The 18,033-nt window shown below is 39.8% G+C and overlaps 1 protein-coding gene and 1 long non-coding RNA gene across 3 annotated transcripts in view; one reads left to right on the forward strand and one right to left on the reverse strand.

Moving 5' to 3' along the window:
• Positions 1–125: 125 nt before the first annotated feature.
• LOC309811465 lies at positions 126–15,000 on the forward strand. 2 transcript variants are annotated; one of them, XR_014295182.1, is made up of 3 exons: positions 126–292; positions 690–767; positions 14,652–15,000. It is a non-coding gene; the product is annotated as an uncharacterized lncRNA (long non-coding RNA). The 2 variants fall into 2 exon arrangements; XR_014295183.1 differs by lacking the exon at positions 14,652–15,000 and adding an exon at positions 865–965 and having other exon boundaries at positions 135–292.
• The window catches only part of PPA1 (inorganic pyrophosphatase 1), a 37,324-nt gene continuing 33,552 nt past the window's right edge, over positions 14,262–18,033 (reverse strand). The window contains exons 9-11 of the mRNA XM_082634183.1: positions 16,176–16,245; positions 15,008–15,050; positions 14,262–14,421 (exon numbers count right to left, since the gene is read on the reverse strand). Of these exons, the coding sequence (XP_082490309.1) occupies positions 14,390–14,421; positions 15,008–15,050; positions 16,176–16,245 (145 nt within the window). The 3' untranslated portion in view covers positions 14,262–14,389. The remainder of the gene's footprint in view (positions 14,422–15,007; positions 15,051–16,175; positions 16,246–18,033) is intronic.

Below are 18,033 nucleotides of genomic sequence, written 5' to 3' on the forward strand. Positions count from 1 at the left end.
GTGCTCGCCCCCGCCCCTTCGCAGCGTCACGGCGCTCTGACACCCGGTGCCACCCTACCAGCGACGGGGACCGCGGAGGGGCGGGCCTCAGGCGAGATGAAGGCTCTCGGGGGCGGGCCCGATTTGGCCCCGCCTCCTCCCGTAGGGAGTGCGGGACCCGCGAGACGTGGCAGCGCCAAGGCCCGGAGGGTGGGGGCGTCATCCTGGAGTCTCGCGGGGGACCTAGACGGCTTCAAATCCGACCGAGTGCGTTCCCAGACGCTGGGGGAAAATCAGAAGTGGCGACCGGCAGGTAGGTAGGTTCTCGGAAGGAAGAGTTGACCTCAGAGCCCTCGACCTAAGATGGATCCCAGCGAGCTTCTGCGTTAAATCGCAGTTCCCTGGGATAGCCTGTTTTCTAGAAGAACAGCTAATATTCATTGAGTACTTATGTTCCAGTGCACTGAGTACTTTGCAGGCCTCATTTCATTTGACCCTTTCATTACGGCCCTGTGAAGCAGATACTATTGTTATCCCCAGTTTACAAATGAGAACCGAAGTTCAGAATACTGTGGTAACCAAGCCCGAGTTCATTTCCTAGGAAGTGGCAACTCACTTCCAAACCAAATCATTGGTTCCTTCACCTGCATTTTCTCATTTAATTCTGAGGACAGCCCTATGAGATTGGTATTATTACTCCGATTTTACAGATAAGAAAGCTGAGTCAAATGGAAAGATGAATGATGCTTTTGGATGGGAAGACTCTATCATAAAGATCTCGATTTTCTGTAAGTAAAATTACAAATTTAACATGATTCCTATAAAAGAACTAATAGGATTAATTATTATGTGTGTGTTTTTATTACAATTTGTTTCCTCTGACAGGTTACGAGACAAACACCCCGTTTACTTGAGTTTTAAAAGGGTATTTCCTTTGCCCCACTTGAATGACCAATAAAGACATAAGTCCAGTTGACAAAGTGAAAGGGGAGTGTTATGTGTGTGTTTTTTAAACTACCCTGTTTGTTCCTAAAATTCAAATGGAAAAATAAACAAGAATAGTCAGAAAACAGGCACTGACGAAGAACAATGAGAGGGATCTAGCACTATCAGATATTAAAACATTATAGATCCTCAGTAATTAAAACAGTTTGGTACCAGTGCACAAAAAGGCATACAAACCAATGGAACGAAGTACAGATATAAACTCAGATACATGCAGAAATAAAATTAAGTGGCACCTGGGTAGGGGGAGGGATAAACTGGGAGATTGGGATTGACATATACACACTACTATATATAAAATAGATAACTAATATGGACCTACTGTATAGCACAGGGAACTCTACTCAATACTCTGTAATGACCTATATGGGAATAGAATCTAAAAAAGAGAGGATATGTGTATATATATAACGGATTCACTTTGCTGTACAGCAGAAACTAACACAGCATTGTAAATCAACTATATTCCAATAGAAGTTAATTTTATTTATTTATTTATTTATTTATTTATTTATTTATTTGCGGTACGCGGGCCTCTCACTGTTGTGGCCTCTCCCGTTGCGGAGCACAGGCTCCGGACGCGCAGGCTCAGTGGCCATGGCTCACGGGCCCAGCTGCTCCGCGGCACGTGGGATCTTCCCGGACCGGGGCACGAACCCGTGTCCCCTGCATCGGCAGGCGGACTCTCTACCACTGCGCCACCAGGGAAGCCCTATTTTTTTATTTTTTGCCCACACTGCGTGGCATGTGGGATCTTAGTTCCCCAGCCAGGGATCGAAGCTGCGCCCCCTGCATCGGAAGCAACGAGTCTTACCCACTGGACCATCGGGGAAGTCCCCCAAAGTTAATTTTAAACAATAAAATTTTAAAAAGATAAAATGGCACCTGGCAACTCCAGCAATACTCAGAGGGGGCTGGATAGGCGAGCTCACCACCTTCCCCCTCCTTTCATCCTGTGGGTCTTCAGCATTGAGTGTGAATCCCGCCCAGACACATTTGAAAGGGGTTGGGCTATGTTCTGAGGCCTCTCACCAGCTTTGACTAAACCAGGGGAACTATGTCCAGAGGGCTTGGAACCCCGGTGTGCACACCTGGAGGCACAAGTTGGCCCCGGTGCAAGTTAATGGTTCAAGTTAATGCGTTGGACTACCGGGCCTTGTTAGAAGCCTGGCTGTAAGGTAAGAGGCTTCCAAACGACAAGGATGACTTGGGGGACTCGGGAGGAAGGAGGGGGCACACAGGCAGATTCTCAGGAGAGCTGCAAACTTCACGTACCAGCTGGGCAGCCTTGGTCAAGTTGACAAATGCCCCAAACCACAGTGTACCCACCTCTAAAATGGGTGAAAGAGGCATTGTTGTGCACGTAAGCAATTTTTTCAGAGTACGTTTTCAAGAAGTGTTTCAATTATGTGCTTAAAATAAATAAATAATAAAAGGGTTGGGACAGTTGGGTTGTCAAGAAAACCTAAAAGTTGAATTTATAAGTCACATGCCACATCAAGTAAGTTCCAAATGATTCAAAGATATATATGTTTAAAAATGACACCATAAAAGTATTAGAAAAATAGAAAAAAAGCATGGATGAATTCCTTATAATCCTGGAATAGAGAAGGCCTTTCTGGCTATGATTGAAAATCCAGAAGCCATAAAAGAAAAGATTGATAAATTTAACCACAGAAAAATAAAAATATTTTATATGGCAAAACAGCAATAGTGATGACACCATAAACTCAAGACAGATGACGAGAAAAAATATGTGTAATCACATCATAGGCAAGTGAAAAATTGAAAAAGACTTGTTAAAAAAATAGACAAGGAATCAGACGTTTATCAGGAAAGGAAATACACATGCCTCTTAATCATAATAAACTCATAATACAAATATAATAGATACAGAAACTAACAAAAGTTAATAAATTTAAAACTCACTGAGATACCATTTTCACCCATCAGGTTGGCAAAAGTCGACCTGTTTATTGGTGGCGAGGCTGTTGTAGAGAGTAGTCAAGGAAGGCCCCACCAAGGTGCCATTTGGACAGGACCTGAAGGACATCTGGGGGTAAAATGTTCCAGGCTGACAGCACAGCATGTGCAGAGGCCTCAAGGAGGAGTGTTCATGGCAGCTTCCAGGAGCAGCTGGGAGGCCAGCATAGCCAGGCAGAGTGAAAAGGGAAGTAGTAGCAGGAGGTGAGGTGAGAAAGGTGTGGGGTAGGTGGTTAAGAATTGGGAAGGTTCTGAGATTTTACCTAATGAGTTAGCCAGGCACACTTCCATGGACACTGGCAAACACGAGATTCCTGGGGCAGAGACAAAGGACTTTATTACCTCAAGCAAAGCATGAGCTTAATGTTTGTGTATTTTGTACTTGCCCCCCCGCCCCCCGACAAGTCCTCTGGGGTGATGCAGAGCAGCCTGGGCGGATGCTGCCCATAGAGTGGATTTGCATCACAGCTGAAGAACCCAGAGCTTAGGGAACCCCAGTCTTTCATAATGGACTGCAGGCAAACCTGGCTGACTTTTGACCCAGATGGAGACAGTATTACACTGGACAGCAGACAAAACTATCCCCTGCCTCAGATGGAGAGTCTCTTCCAAGGCTGTTCTTTATATAAACATCCTTGAAAAGATAGTTGAAATAAAGGCCTCCAGGACCTCTGCTCCAAGAAGTGCAGAAATATAAGAGATTCATAGAGAATTGTCTCCCAACAGGGGCAAATGTTTAGAGCCTTGTAGGCCACTGTGAGGACTTTAGACTTTCTTGTGAGTGATCTGGAGATGGAGGGTTTAAGCAGAGGAGTTTTATGTAATTCTTCTCCCCACTCTATTCTTTTCCCCCTATGCATGCTCAACATTAGGTTGACAGGCACTCAGAAACTGAAATGGAGACTGAAAAGCAACTGTGTTAGGTTCTCCAGAGAAAGAGAACCAATAGGATACATAGATTTGTATAAGAGGAGATACATGAAGGAATTGGCTCACTCAGTGATGGAGGCCGAGAAGTCCAACAAGCTTCGATCTGCAAGCTAAAGAGCCAAAAAAGTTGGTGGAATAGTTCAGTCTGACTCTGAAGGCCTGAGAATCAGGGGGCTGGTGGTGTAAGTCTTGGAGTCTGAAGCTCCTAGAGCAAGGAACTCTGATGTCCAAAGGCAGGAAGGTGGATGTCCCAGCTCAAGAAGAGAGAGAATTTGCCCTTCCTTTGTGTTTTTTTGTTCCATTTGGGCCTTCAATGGATTGGATGATGCCCGTCGACGTTGGTGAGGGGCACATCTCTTTACTCAATGTACTGAAGCAAATGCTAACCTCTTCCAGAAACACAAGACACACCCAGAAATAATGTGTCACCAGCTATCTGGGTGTTTTTTATTCCTGTCAAGTTGACCCATAAAATTAACCACCTATTGGAATTGTCAACATGGGGGCCATAGGGACCCCCATGCAGTTTCAGGGGAGTAATGGGGATGGATGCTGGACTGGAGTGACCTAAGGAGAGACCGTGAGAGGAGGAAAGGGGGCAGTGACCCTGGCCAGTGCCATTAGAAATGTGGCTGTGAAGGAGAGGAGAGACCAGGGAGCCGAAAGGGCATGGATGCTGAAAATTAATGATCCCTTGCTGCATTGAGCATGGTAAAAACTGGAATACCATCTGTGTTAATACATAAAAATTCATTCAATTCTTGAGAAGAATGTAAATGTCTAGCCTTTTATCAGCTAGAGGATTTCATAAAATGTTGATTAGAAAAATCATTCTGAAAAGCAATCCATCTAAAATTTGAAGAGGTAAAAGTCTTAAGATTTCTAAATGTTTTCCCTTTGACGTAATCTGGAGTGCAATTAGGAAAAAACCTTAATTCTTCTTAAACTAATTGTATGTTTCCTAGTTTGTGCACTGTTGGTGGGAATGTAAAATGGTGCAGCCTCTACGGAAATCAATACGGGGGTTGCTCAAAAATAGGAAATAGAATTATCATATGATCCAGCAATTCTACTTCTGGGTATATAACCCACAAAATTGAAAACAGGGTCTCAAAGGGATATTTGTATACTGATGTTCACAGCAGCAATGTTCACAACAGCCAAGAGGTGGAAGCAACCCATGTGTCCATCAATGGATAAACGGATAAACAAAATGTGATATATACATACAATGGATATTATCCAGCCTTAAAAAGGAAGGAAATTCTGATACATTCTACAACATGAATGAGCTTGGGGGACATGCTAAGTGAAATAAGCCAGTCACAAAAAGACAAATACTATATGATTCCACTTATTCTAGGTACTTAGAGTTCTCAACTTCCTAGAGACAGAAAGTAGAATGGTGCTTGCCATGGCCTGGGAGGGGGCGGAAATGGGGAATTGTTTAATGGTTATAAAGTTTCAGTTCTGCAAGATGAAAAGAATTTTGGAGATCTGTTGCACAACATTGTGAATGTACTTAACACTACTAAACTATACAGTACACTTAAAAATGGTTAAGATGGTAAATTTATGTTATGTGTATTTTACGACAATTAAAAAAAAACAGGGGGGCTTCCCTGGTGGCACAGTGGTTGAGAGTCCACCTGCCGATGCAGGGGACTGGTCCGGGAAGATCCCACATGCCGCGGAGCGGCTGGGCCCGTGAGCCATGGCCGCTGAGCCTGCGTGTCTGGAGCCTGTGCTCCGCAACGGGAGAGGCCACCGCGTACTGCAAAAAACAAAACAAAACAAAACAAAAAACAGGGGACTTCCCTGGCGGTCCAGTGGTTAAGAATCTGCCTTCCAATGCAGGGGACACGGGTTCCATCCCTGGTCAGGGAACTAAGATCCCACATGCTGCGGGGCAACTAAGCCCACGTGCCGCAACTACTGAGCCCGCACACCACAACAAAAGAGCCCGTGTGCCACAACAAAGATCCCGAGTGTTGCAACTAAGACCTGATGCAGCCAAATAAATAAAAATAAATATTTAAAAAAATTTTTAAAAAAACAACAAAAGTTTTTGGTTTCACTTGGCACCTCCAGCACCTTCATCTTTCTATGCCTGGTGTGTTTTGGCATTTCCATTTTCTGCAGGGTTATTCTCATCCTTGCCAACATCGACTTTTCCCCTTTTCTCTCTCTCTTTTTTAAAAAAGTATTTATTTATTTATTTATTTATTTATTTGGGTGCGCCAGGTCTTAGTTGCAGCACGCAGGATCTTCATTGCCGCGTGTGGGATCTTCATTGTGGCACGCGGGATCTTCAGTTGCAGCATGCATATGGGATCTAGTTTCCTGACCAGGGATTGAACCTGGACCCCCTGCATTGGGAGCATGGAGTCTTAGCCACTGTGCCGCCAGGGAAGTCCCTCCACTTTTCTCTTTGGGTCCCTACTCTCCATTCTTTACAGGGGTCTTTTCAGGCTTGGGCTCTGGCTTTGGAGGCACAGGTTTAGCAGCTACTCTTGTATCTATTCATATTACAGGGTTAACCCAGCACCCACAACATACTCCCTTAATATTAGTAGAATAATTAATAATAGTTCTTAATTTAAAAACATTGGTCGAGGTCCCCAAGAAGCATTAAGGATGCAACAAAATAAAGATTCTTTCCTTACATTGCAGAAATTCCAACCCCCTCCATACGTGCAAAAAAGGAAAAGAAAAGAAGCCTGAATGTGGAAGCTTTACAAAATTTTTGACTATTTTGAATATTGAATTAGAGTTCTCAGGAAGTCCAAAAATATACATTTTAGTTTGTGAATACCCAGTTATAGTGATATTTTGCTACATATTTATTTCCCTTTAGGAAGCAATGAAAGAATTTGTATATTTTAGATTAATTCATTCAATATTTATGAAGTACATGCTATATGTGAGGACATATGCTAGGTGCTTATAATACAGAGGGGAACAGAAGAGATAGGGTCCCTGCCCTCATGAGTCTTGCAGTCCAGTGGTACTTGGAAATCATCTCCTAGATTTTTAATGGCCCCACTGGAGGGCGCTCTAGCACATCCAGAGAGCCCTGGACCCTGCTTTGGAAGCCATTACACCACTTTGTACTCCCCTCCACTGCCTCCTATAGGGCCACCCAGCAAATGCTTGTGGAACATGTTCAAATGGCATATCACACCATGACCATTCCAGTATTTATAGAGGAGTCATGCATTCAGTAAATATGCTTGGATATTTCCTAATGAGAAGGGTATGGTGGGGAGGGGTAGATATTATCAAACAGCATTGCAGATCACCAGGATTCCTTGAATACTTCTGTACCCATTACGGAAATAAGATAATAGTTCTTTCCAGTTTTAAAAACTGTTGGTGCCTCTCGAGGGCCTCTTAAAGTCCAGGGTCTCCTTAGCAAGGCCTTTCATTATCTGATCCTTGCCTACCTTTCTTGCCTGGCCCCCTTCTATTCTCCAACTTGTAATCAGCATCCCAGCTACGTACAACACATTAGATTTCAGGAACATGTCTCATGGAGTGGATTAAGAATATGTGTTCAACAATACATCTGTATTATCTTTACACCAGTTTAAAAGAATTAGGTAGCATCTATAAAAACATGAAATTTCAAAATGTATATAACTATGATCCCATACATACTTAAAAAATACTAAATTGTATATTTATATTCAGATAAATGTGTGTAAAAGCATAGAGAAAAATCAAGAAAGATTCATACCGAACTAATAGTGGTTAATCTCTAAGAAGGGAGTAGGATTGACAGCAAGCAAGGAGGACTTTATCTGTAATTTTTGAATTTTTAACATATTAAAATTTGTGTCTCTTCTTTGGAGAAATGTCTATTTAAGTCTTCCACCCATTTTTTGATTGGGTTATTTTTTTTTATATTAAGCTGCTTGCATATTTTGGAGATTAATCCTTTGTCAGTTGCTTCGTTTGCAAATATTTTCTCCTCATGCACTGTTGGTGGGAATGTAAATTGATACAGCCACTGTGGAAAACAGTATAGAGGTTCCTTAAAAAACTAAAAATAGAACTACCATATGACCCAGCAATCCCACTAGTGGGCATATACCCAGAGAAAACCGTAATTCAAAAAGACACACCCCCCCCAATGTTCATAGCAGCATTATTTACAATAACCAGGACATGGAGGCAACCTAAATGTCCACCAACAGAGGAATCAATAAAGATGCGGTACATATAACAATGGAATATTAGTCAGCCATAAAAAGGAACGAAATTGGGTCATTTGCAGAGATGTGGATGGATCTAGAGAGTGTCATACAGAGTGAAGTAAGTCAGAAAGAGAAAAACAAATATCGTATATTAACGCATATATGTGGAATCTAGAAAATGGTATATATGATCTTATTTGCAAAGCAGAAATAGAGACAGAGATGTAGAGAACAAATGTATGGATACCAAGGGGGAAGAGGGAATGGAAGGAATTGGGAGATTAGGGCTGACACATATACACTATTGATACGATGTATAAAATAGATAACTAATGAGACCATACTGTATAGCACAGGGAACTCTACTTAATGTACTGTGGTGACCTAAATGGGAAGGAAATCCAAAAAAGAGGGGATATATATATATATATGTATAGCTGATTCATTTTGCTGTATGGTAGAAACTAACACAACATTGTAAAGCAATTATACTCGAAAAAAATTAATTTTAAAAATTTTGTGTAATTTTAGAAACAAATAAAATACATTAAATCAACAATACATTAAAAGGATCATACACCATGATCAAGTGGGATTTATCCCTGGGATGCAAGATGGTTCAACATCCACACATCAGTCAGTGTGATGCATCACAGTAACAAATTACAGAATGAAAATCATATGATTGTCTCAATAGATGCAGAAAAAGCTTTTGACAAAATTCAACATCCATTTATGATAAAAATTCTCAACAAAGTCGGTATACAGTGAACATAATAAAGGCCATATATGATAATAAAGGCCATAATAAAGGCCATATGTGATAAACCTACGGCCAACATCTGTAGGTTTATCTGACGTAATAAAGGCCATATATGATAAACTTAGAGCCCGCATTAAACTCAATGGTGAAAAGCTGAACGCATTTCCTCTAAGATGAGGAACAGGACAAGGATGCCCACGAGATGAAGCACACAGAGCCTGTAGCACAGGGCCTGACACTTCGGAAGTGCTCACAAATGGGAGCTACTGTCATTTGCTGCTGTTGCTGTGATAGATGTTTGCTGGGTTATCTCGTGCTGATCATGACTACAACCCCATGAGAAAGTTTTCCTGATCTCTGAAATTTACGATGAGAGCAGTGGTTTCAAACATAGGCGATGTTAGAATCACCTGGGGAACTGGTTAAAAAGTAGATTCCAGGGCTCAGTCCCTCCCAGTCCTTATTCTGTATGTCTAAAGTATATATAATATATATACACATGTGTATATCCATATATAAGTATATATATTGTATATATCATGTTACATATATATGTATATATATGTAACATATATATGATATATATATAACATATATACACATATGTATACATATATATATATAGAGAGAGAGAGAGAGAGAGAAAGAGAAGCCCCCTGCCACTAGCTGTGCTGAGCACTGTCCACTGGTGTCCTTCTCCTACTTCATTTGATTTTCTTAAAAAAAATTTAAAATTTTATACATGATTTTAGAAAAACAATTCAAAGAGCATAGAAACTTACAGGCTTCCCTGGTGGCACAGTGGTTAAGAATCCACCTGCCAATGCAGGGGACATGGGTTCGGGCCCTGGTCCGGGAAGATCCCACATGCCGCGGAGCAACTAAGCCCGTGCGCCACAACTACTGAGCCTGCACTCTACAGCCCGCGAGCCACAACCACTGAGCCTGTGTGCCACAACTACTGAAGCCCTCGCGCCTAGAGCCCACGCTTCACAACAAGAGAAGCCACCGCAATGAGAAGCCTGGGCACTGCAGCAAAGAGTAGCCCCCGCTCGCCTCAACTAGAGAAAGCCCGCACACAGCAACAAAGACCCAAAACAACCAAAAAGAAAAACAAATTAAAAAAAAAAGAGCATAGGAGCTTACAAAGTGGAAGGAAACCCCATGGGCCTGACTTCTTCCGCACGTAACTCATTCGCACTCCCTGAGATAACCATTGTTGGCTGTGGTTTATTTTTGTTTGTCTGTCCCCAGAAATTGTCTATACCCATACAAGCATATCCATTAATGTGTCTCTTTCCCCACAATGCTCCCTTTGTAAAAACACAAATAGGGTCATAGGATAGAGCAGGGATTGGCAAATGGTTTTGGTAAAGGGTCAAATAGTAAATATTTTTGACTTTGCAGGTCATGTGGTCTCTATCCCAACTACTAAATTCTCTCTTCATTGTAGCTGGAAGGCAGTCACAGCAATTCATAAATGAACGGGTGTGATTGTGTTCCAATAAAGTGTTTTTACCAAACCTCTGGCAGGCTGGATTTGGCCCACAGGCCATAGCTGGCAGCTATAGAGTACTACAACTTTTTCTCTTTTCACTTAGGTATTTTGAACATCTTTTCCTTATCAGCCCATGCAGTGACTTCATTGACTGCTACATGTACGAATATTTAGCCATTCCTCAACTGGACTGCTAGATATTTTTCCAGGTTTTGCTATCCTTAACAAAGCTGCCATAGGCTGTGTGCCCGGTTGACTATTCTTAGTTAACTAGAATGAATTCTTAGAGCAGAATTGCTGACTCAAAGTATAAAGACAAATTTAAAATTTTGATAGAGATTGCCAAATTGCTCTCAGGCTTTTTAAAAAATTCAGATTGCCACATACCCTTGTGGTGTTCATTGCTTAATCTTATTTCTGGCAAATATTTTCTGTTAAAGATTTTGTAATAACTAAGGGAAAGATCCCAAAGAGAGACAGAGGGAGCAATAAACTCTGTGGCAATCGACTCAATAACTCTTCAGTAAATACTTGCTATCATGAAGCAATTCGCACAGCATTCTTGTCAGTGTAAAGGCAAATTCCCTTTGGCCTAGACTCCCAGAAAGCAGTAAGGGCAGCTGTTCTAAATGTAAAGAACATTCTGTGCAAAAGCACAATATAAGCCCTTGCGTAGCAAATATGCTGATTAGACAGGACATAATTGCCATTACAGCTGCAGCACATGCAGGCCTGGGCTCAGGGATGGTGAAAATGAATTTTGAATTTCTAATTGGAGTTCTCATTCGGACCCTTTCTACAACTGGGCCAACGCTTCAGATTCCCTTACCTGAAAAATTGTATTGATCATGCAGTGTTGCTGAGATTACATTTAAAATTTTTTTTAATTTAATTTTTATTTTATACTGGAGTGTAGTTGATTTACAATGTTGTGTTACTTTCAGGTGTACAGCAAAGTGATTCACTTATACATATATCCAGTCTTTTTCAGATTATTTTCCCATATAGGTTATTACAGAATACTGAGTAGAGTTTCCTGTGCTGTACAGTAGGTCATTGTTGATTATCTGTTTTATATATAATAGTGTGTATATGTTAATCCCAAACCCCTAATTTATCCCTCCCCTCCACCTTTCCCCTTTGGTAACCATAAGTTTGATTTCGAGATCTGTGAGTCTGTTTCTGTTTTGTAAATAAGTTCATTTGTATCATTTTTTTAGATTCCACATATAAGTGATAACATATGATGTTTGTCTTTCTCTGTCTGACTTACTTCACTTAGTATGATAATCTGTAGGTCCATCCATGTTGCTGCAAATGGCATTATTTCATTGTTTTTTTATGGCTGAGTAATATTCCATTGTATAAATGTACCACATCTTCTTTATCCATTTCTCTGTCAATGGACATTTAGGTTGCTTCCATATCTTGGCTATTATAAATACTGCTGCAGTGAACACTGGGGTGCACGTATCTTTTTTTTTTATAGGAAGAACCGTTGTGTCGTATACTTTATTTATTTATTTTATTTTTTAAAATTTTTGGCTGCGTTGGGTCTTCATTGCTATGCACGGGCTTTCTCTAGCTGTGGCGAGTGGGGGCTACTCTGTTGCAGTGAGTGGGCTTCTTGTTGCGGAGCACAGGCTCTAGGTGCGCGGGCTTCAGTAGTTGCAGCACGTGCACTCAGTAGTTGTGGCTCGCGGGCTCTAGAGCACAGGCTCAGTAGTTGTGGTGCACGGGCTCAGTTGCTCCGTGGCATGTGGGATCTTCTCGGACCAGGGCTCGAACACGTGTCCCCTGCATTGGCAGGTGGATCCTTAACCACTGCACTACCAGGGAAGCCCTGACTGATGTTCGTATTTTTTTCTTTTTGGCCGTGCCACACAGCCTGTGGTTCCCAGACTAGGGATTGAATCCAGGCCCATGGCAGTGAAAGCACAGTCCTAACCACTGGACCCCAGGGAATTCTTTCCCCTGATGTCCTTATAAGGGGAAATTTGGAAACAAGCACACAGGGAGAACACCTTGTGTACATTAGGGTTATGCTGCCACAAGCCAGGAACTATCAAAAGCAGGGAGAGGCCTGGAACAGATCCTTCCCAATAGCCTTCAGAGGGAGCATGGGCCTGCTGATACCTGGATCTCAGACTTCTAGCTTCCAGAACAGTGAGGCAATACATTTCTCTTGTTTAGCCCATCCAGTTTGTGGTACTTGGTTATGGTTGCCTAGCAAGTGAATACAAGAGTATTTTACATTTCTTACCTGAACAGAGGAGCGGAAGCTTTCTACAGAGGATCTCATACAGGAGAACTATTGCTGACATTTCTTCTGACTAGTGTTCTATCCCCTTTGCTTTCCATAAATTTGGGCGGATGATTCCTATTTATTGGACCAATACTTGTGAAGTCCCCCACTTTGTACAGTCTTTCATTAGAAAACACATTTCTTATCCTAACAAATCACTTCAGAAATCATATATTACAATGACTGGGGCAGCATTTAAAAACAGAACTTATAAAAGGAATAAGAGAAATATTACTAAAATCTGAATGCTGATGTTTCTGGTCCCGGACCAGACAAGAAGGCATAGACCTGTTTTTCTCTACTTCTCCTGCTAAGCACAGCTATGAACCCTGGAGATGACAAGACACAACCAAGAACTCTGAAAGGTGCTAAGAAGGCAAGCTGGTTTGGGCCCCCAGGACCAGAGAACAGCAGTGACAGGGCACATGCATCCTACCACCACCAGGAGGAGGAGAAGAGTCCTTCCCAAACCCTAACCTAGCAACAGAAGGCAGTCCAGATAGGCTCATTCCTCCACCTCTCCCATAGGGAATGGGGGTCCCTCTGGTGGGCACGACACTACCTGGCAAAGGGGCTCATTGGGAGCCCAGGCAGAAATAAACAACCAGGGAGGCACTCTCCTTCCCCACAAGGCCCGAGACTCCCCTTTTCCACCAAGAGTTACCTAGGTAGGCAGGTGAGCTGAGCCTGAGGGAGAAATCCAGCTATAATGGGTAGACCAGTTCAGGAAGCTTCTTTATCCCTGTAGCCTAAGACTCTCCTCCTCTACCAAGAGATACTCAGCCCCCTCAGGCAGCACCAGCAGGAACCAACAGAAGCCCCAGTGGCACCAGATAAACCAAGCTGACCAAAATAACACTGCAAAGCTGCTGAAAATTAAACTGCCATTGAAACCACAGTCCACAAAAGCAGGCCAAGACCCATGTGCTAACCCTAAATAGGGTGATGCCTGCTAAAAGATTTAAATGGATCCTAGTGTCTCCTAACATAACAGACAAAATGTCTAGGATATTATTAACAATCACCCATCATACCAACAACCAAGAAAATCACAACTTGATTGAGAAAACAGTCAGTGGATGCCAACACTGACCTGAGATTATAGAGCTAAATAAGTAGACGGGCTAGGATTAAAAACGCAGGTCTGCACAGCTCCAAAGCCACGAATTTAATCACAAAACTATCTTGGCTGATGGCTCACGATGGGATGATAGTAATTAGGTAAGAGTATAGTGTCAAGACTGCTGTAAATATAAGGGATTTCATTTTCAGGTGCCTACAAAAAAAGTCAGTTTTAGTCTAATAAATAAAAGTGAATTATAAGATCATTCACAGAAAACAAATACCAAACAGCACCCAAGCCTGCTTGGTAGTGTTAGGCTTCAGATTAAAATAAAAATATCATAAACCAAGTTTCAATAAAATAATTTTATTTCCTAACACATGGCAAACATATACATCCAATACATACTTATCTTGGACATTTATTCACAGATGACTTCCAAACTACAACTGTCTTGATATTTAAGCAGGAACTAAAAGTTATCTTAGTTGATATGAAAGATGCTTTTAGATGGATAACAGTATGGATATATTGGATTGGTCACAGCAGAATTTGATTGATTAGTTCTATAAATTTAAAGCTTGGAAAAGTTACTACTTTTGCATCTAATGCTTTCAGATGAAAAGGATGCAGCAATATCAGCTTGTATTCCAGAGAAATGTCCTTAGTTTTTCTGGTGATGGAACCACTTATCCACTGTAGTCAGGGAAAAGAAAAAATTAGAATCCCTGTTAGGAATCAAAATTACACCCAACATATAACAATAAATAATATGTTTGCTTTAATGTATCCTCCTATGAATTACATTAAAACAAACCTACATACATGCAAAGCTTCACTACAGCAAAAACAGGTAATTTACCAGTGTTTTCTTTTGGGCTTCTTTACTCTTGATGCTGATCCTATGGACATGCAATTCTCACCAGAAGAACCTTACAGAGAATTCTAACATCTAAAGGTGGAAAGAACTGTTTCCTGGGTGAAGCAGCCTGGGGCCAGATGGGGACGAAGAGCCCAGCCTGCTCTGACCTCCACAAGGCATCTACCAGGAACTCCGAGAACAGTGGGTCATGGTCATGCTGTCACAGAGGTGGCCCTAAAGGTGGTATGTACAGCCATTTTTCTTCCCACATATGCTACAGAACTCTAAAAATGCTTCTTCTTCCCGTCCTTCTCTTTCTCTGTATGTATGTGGTATGTAAGATGTATCTATAGATATAGATGTAATTTTCCCACACATATGCATAATGTTTAATGTAATTTTACTAGATATAGATCTTACCATCTGTTGGTATTGTGCAGGCAGATTCACATGGTGGTGGTAACTAAAATAAAATGTTAAAATGTATTAGTCTAATCCCAGAAAAAGAATAAGCTAAAAAAGTATACTGATACAAAAATTAAAAGGAATCTAAACAGAAGACAACCATCCCAATTTTTAGGCCCTAAAAATAATTTACAATAGATAGTAACAATGCAGAGCTTGCTCTACTGCTAAGAAGTGCTAACAAATTCAAACCTCTTACCTTTTAATGACATACAGGAGAATAAATAATAAAAATAAATTTGTTACAGCAGGAACTAACACAACATTGTAAAACAACTATACTCCAATTAAAAAAACCCTGCTTTTTGAAATAAAGAATTAAAAAACCAACATATGTATATATAAAGGTTTTATATATACACACATATATATAAAATGTAGGCAGAATGTTCTCATTGAAAAGTTATGATTGTTAACCAATGGCTTTTCCCTTCCAATTTATCTTATTCATCTCAACTTTGTCAAAATTCATATATAAATAAAAATAAATCTAAATATATTGCCTTCATCATTAAATTGTCCTTTTCCCTTGTATTACCCTGTTTACAAGGCTGTAAAGTCAGACCTCATTTTCATTTGTTTTCCTTATTTAATATTGTAAATAAGAATAATTTTAGACAATCTTCAGTCTTTAGGTTAATACAAATCAGATCATTAAAAATAATACAAAAACAAAATTATTTCTTTGATGGACAGTTTACTTCCTCACATGAAATTCTCCTCTAGGACTATAAACCACTCCTGCAATGGTACCTGAAATTTGGTAACTTTCTCATTCCTTGCTATGACCAAGTCAAGTAAGTTCCCATTGGTACTTTTGTGAAAAAATGGCTTATGATAAGTACCCAGGCACTTGGGTTACTTAGAACATTCTGGAGTCATTTTGATTTTTACAAATTGTCCTACTTTGTTATGTGCCCAATATAGTGTTGGCTAGGACCCTCCTCAGGTTTCCCCTCAGTCAAATGTCTTCTTGTATTTATGGCTTGTAATTTCAAGATCTCACATTGTAATATGTGTACAGGACATCCTCAAATATTTATTGAAGGTACTTTCCCTCCCCATTCAACACCATATTTTTTGGCCACCAGGCATGTTCTTTTTCAAGGAAACCTTTACTTACAGCATCCACAATGGCTTTGGCAGCATCAGGATCACACTGGAAGGGGCTCTCAAACACTGTTGTATTCATGCTATTGAATAAAGGAAAGTTGTCATGAGTCACAGTAACAAAAACTTCTCTCTTATTAAAACTTTCTCTTGTTAAAAATAACAAGTTGAAGGTGGTAGGCCAGATGAGATTCAAGTCTGGCTTAGTTGAAAGCTTTTTCACCTATATTAAATATTCTAATTATTTAATATACAGCTATTCTTGTGGTCAATTTTACTCAAATCCCTTAACAAGTTCACATTTTAAAGTATGTGATTGAATGCAGTGTAATTCTCAATGAAAGAGCTAAGATGCAAATGAAAATGACAAACATATCTTTCCTAATTAGATAAAATGAAAAAAACAAAAAACAAAAGAATCCAGTTTCTGTCAGTATTGACATCTGAGATAGACACTCCTGGCAGGAGTAACACATGGTTCAATATTCCTGAAAAATAACCTGGTAAAATCTGTCCACAACAAAATAAAAAAAGAAAAAGTAAGAGAAAAAAATAAAAAAACAAACAAAAAAATGTGTCTAAAACCTTTTAAAAAGCACATACTCTTTGATAGATAAATTCTACATGTCGGAACTCAGAGACTTAAACTATGATGTACAAAGATGTTCAACATACACGATTTCACTATTGGTAAGAGTGAAAACTTGGAAGTAACCAAAATGTCCAACAACAGGGATGACTAAAAATGATTTATCCATGAGATGGAGTATTACACAGATGGAATGTTATATAGTATAAAAGTATTATATTCTTAATGACATGAGAAATGCTTATAGTGTTAACTTTTTTAAACCATAAAACAAATTGTATATACAATATGATCCTAATTATTTTTGAAAATATTATACTTATACACAAAGGACTGTAAAAAGAAAAAACTCTAAATGTTAATAAGAGTATCTATGGAAAAATTGTGGTTAAAATGATTTTTTAAAAACTTTTTTTGGTTAACTATAGTTCAAGATTTCCTATGTATTAAATTATTGTATATTATAACATGGGTATGATCAGAAATATTCTATTAAAATGAAAAAGAAATATCTTCAGTTACCTGCCACTTAACATGCATTAAGCCCATTTCCATAGAAATAATAGGACACCACAAAATAGAGAAGTTATTAAAAGCAAAGTCTCATGATTGTACATTTTCACACAAATGTGTAAGTGTGCTCAGTTTTTCTTATGTTTGTGGAGAGACAATGTTTGCATTTTACAGGACATTATCCTGACTTACAGAAGATTCCTGAGAATTATTTTTACATTAGGATTTTCTCATAATCAGAAAAAAATCTTACTACCCAGATAAACTGACATTTATAAAAAAAAAGTAATACACATATATAGTTAGAAAATTCAGAAAGTCACAAATTGAAAGCCTCTCTCCCTCCCATCTCCAAATGATCTCCAATCATTATCTATAGCTCTTGTTTCCCTCCAGAAAAAAAATTTAAATATAAACAGATGCTGGGGGGGGTTGTGTATCTCACCTTGCATAAATGGGATCATACTAAATATACTACTATGGACTTTGCTTTTCTCACTTAATATATTTTGGTCGTCTTTCCTTATCAACATAGAACTTTTTTTTTTTTTAACTCTGACATATACTGTTCTGTTATATGGATGTGCTTAACCATTACATTTTTGTTGTTTCTAACTTTTTGCTATTATAAATGACACTGCAATGAACATCCTTATACATAAATCTTTTGGGACCATATCTATAGGATACATTCCTAGTAGTGGTTCTACAAAGAAATACATGCATTTAAAATTTTGGGCTGAATATTGTCAAATTGCCCTTCACAAAG

The sequence above is a fragment of the Mesoplodon mirus genome, assembly GCF_964341445.2.
Source record: "Mesoplodon mirus genome assembly, chromosome: 2".
Taxonomy (NCBI): domain Eukaryota; kingdom Metazoa; phylum Chordata; class Mammalia; order Artiodactyla; family Ziphiidae; genus Mesoplodon; species Mesoplodon mirus.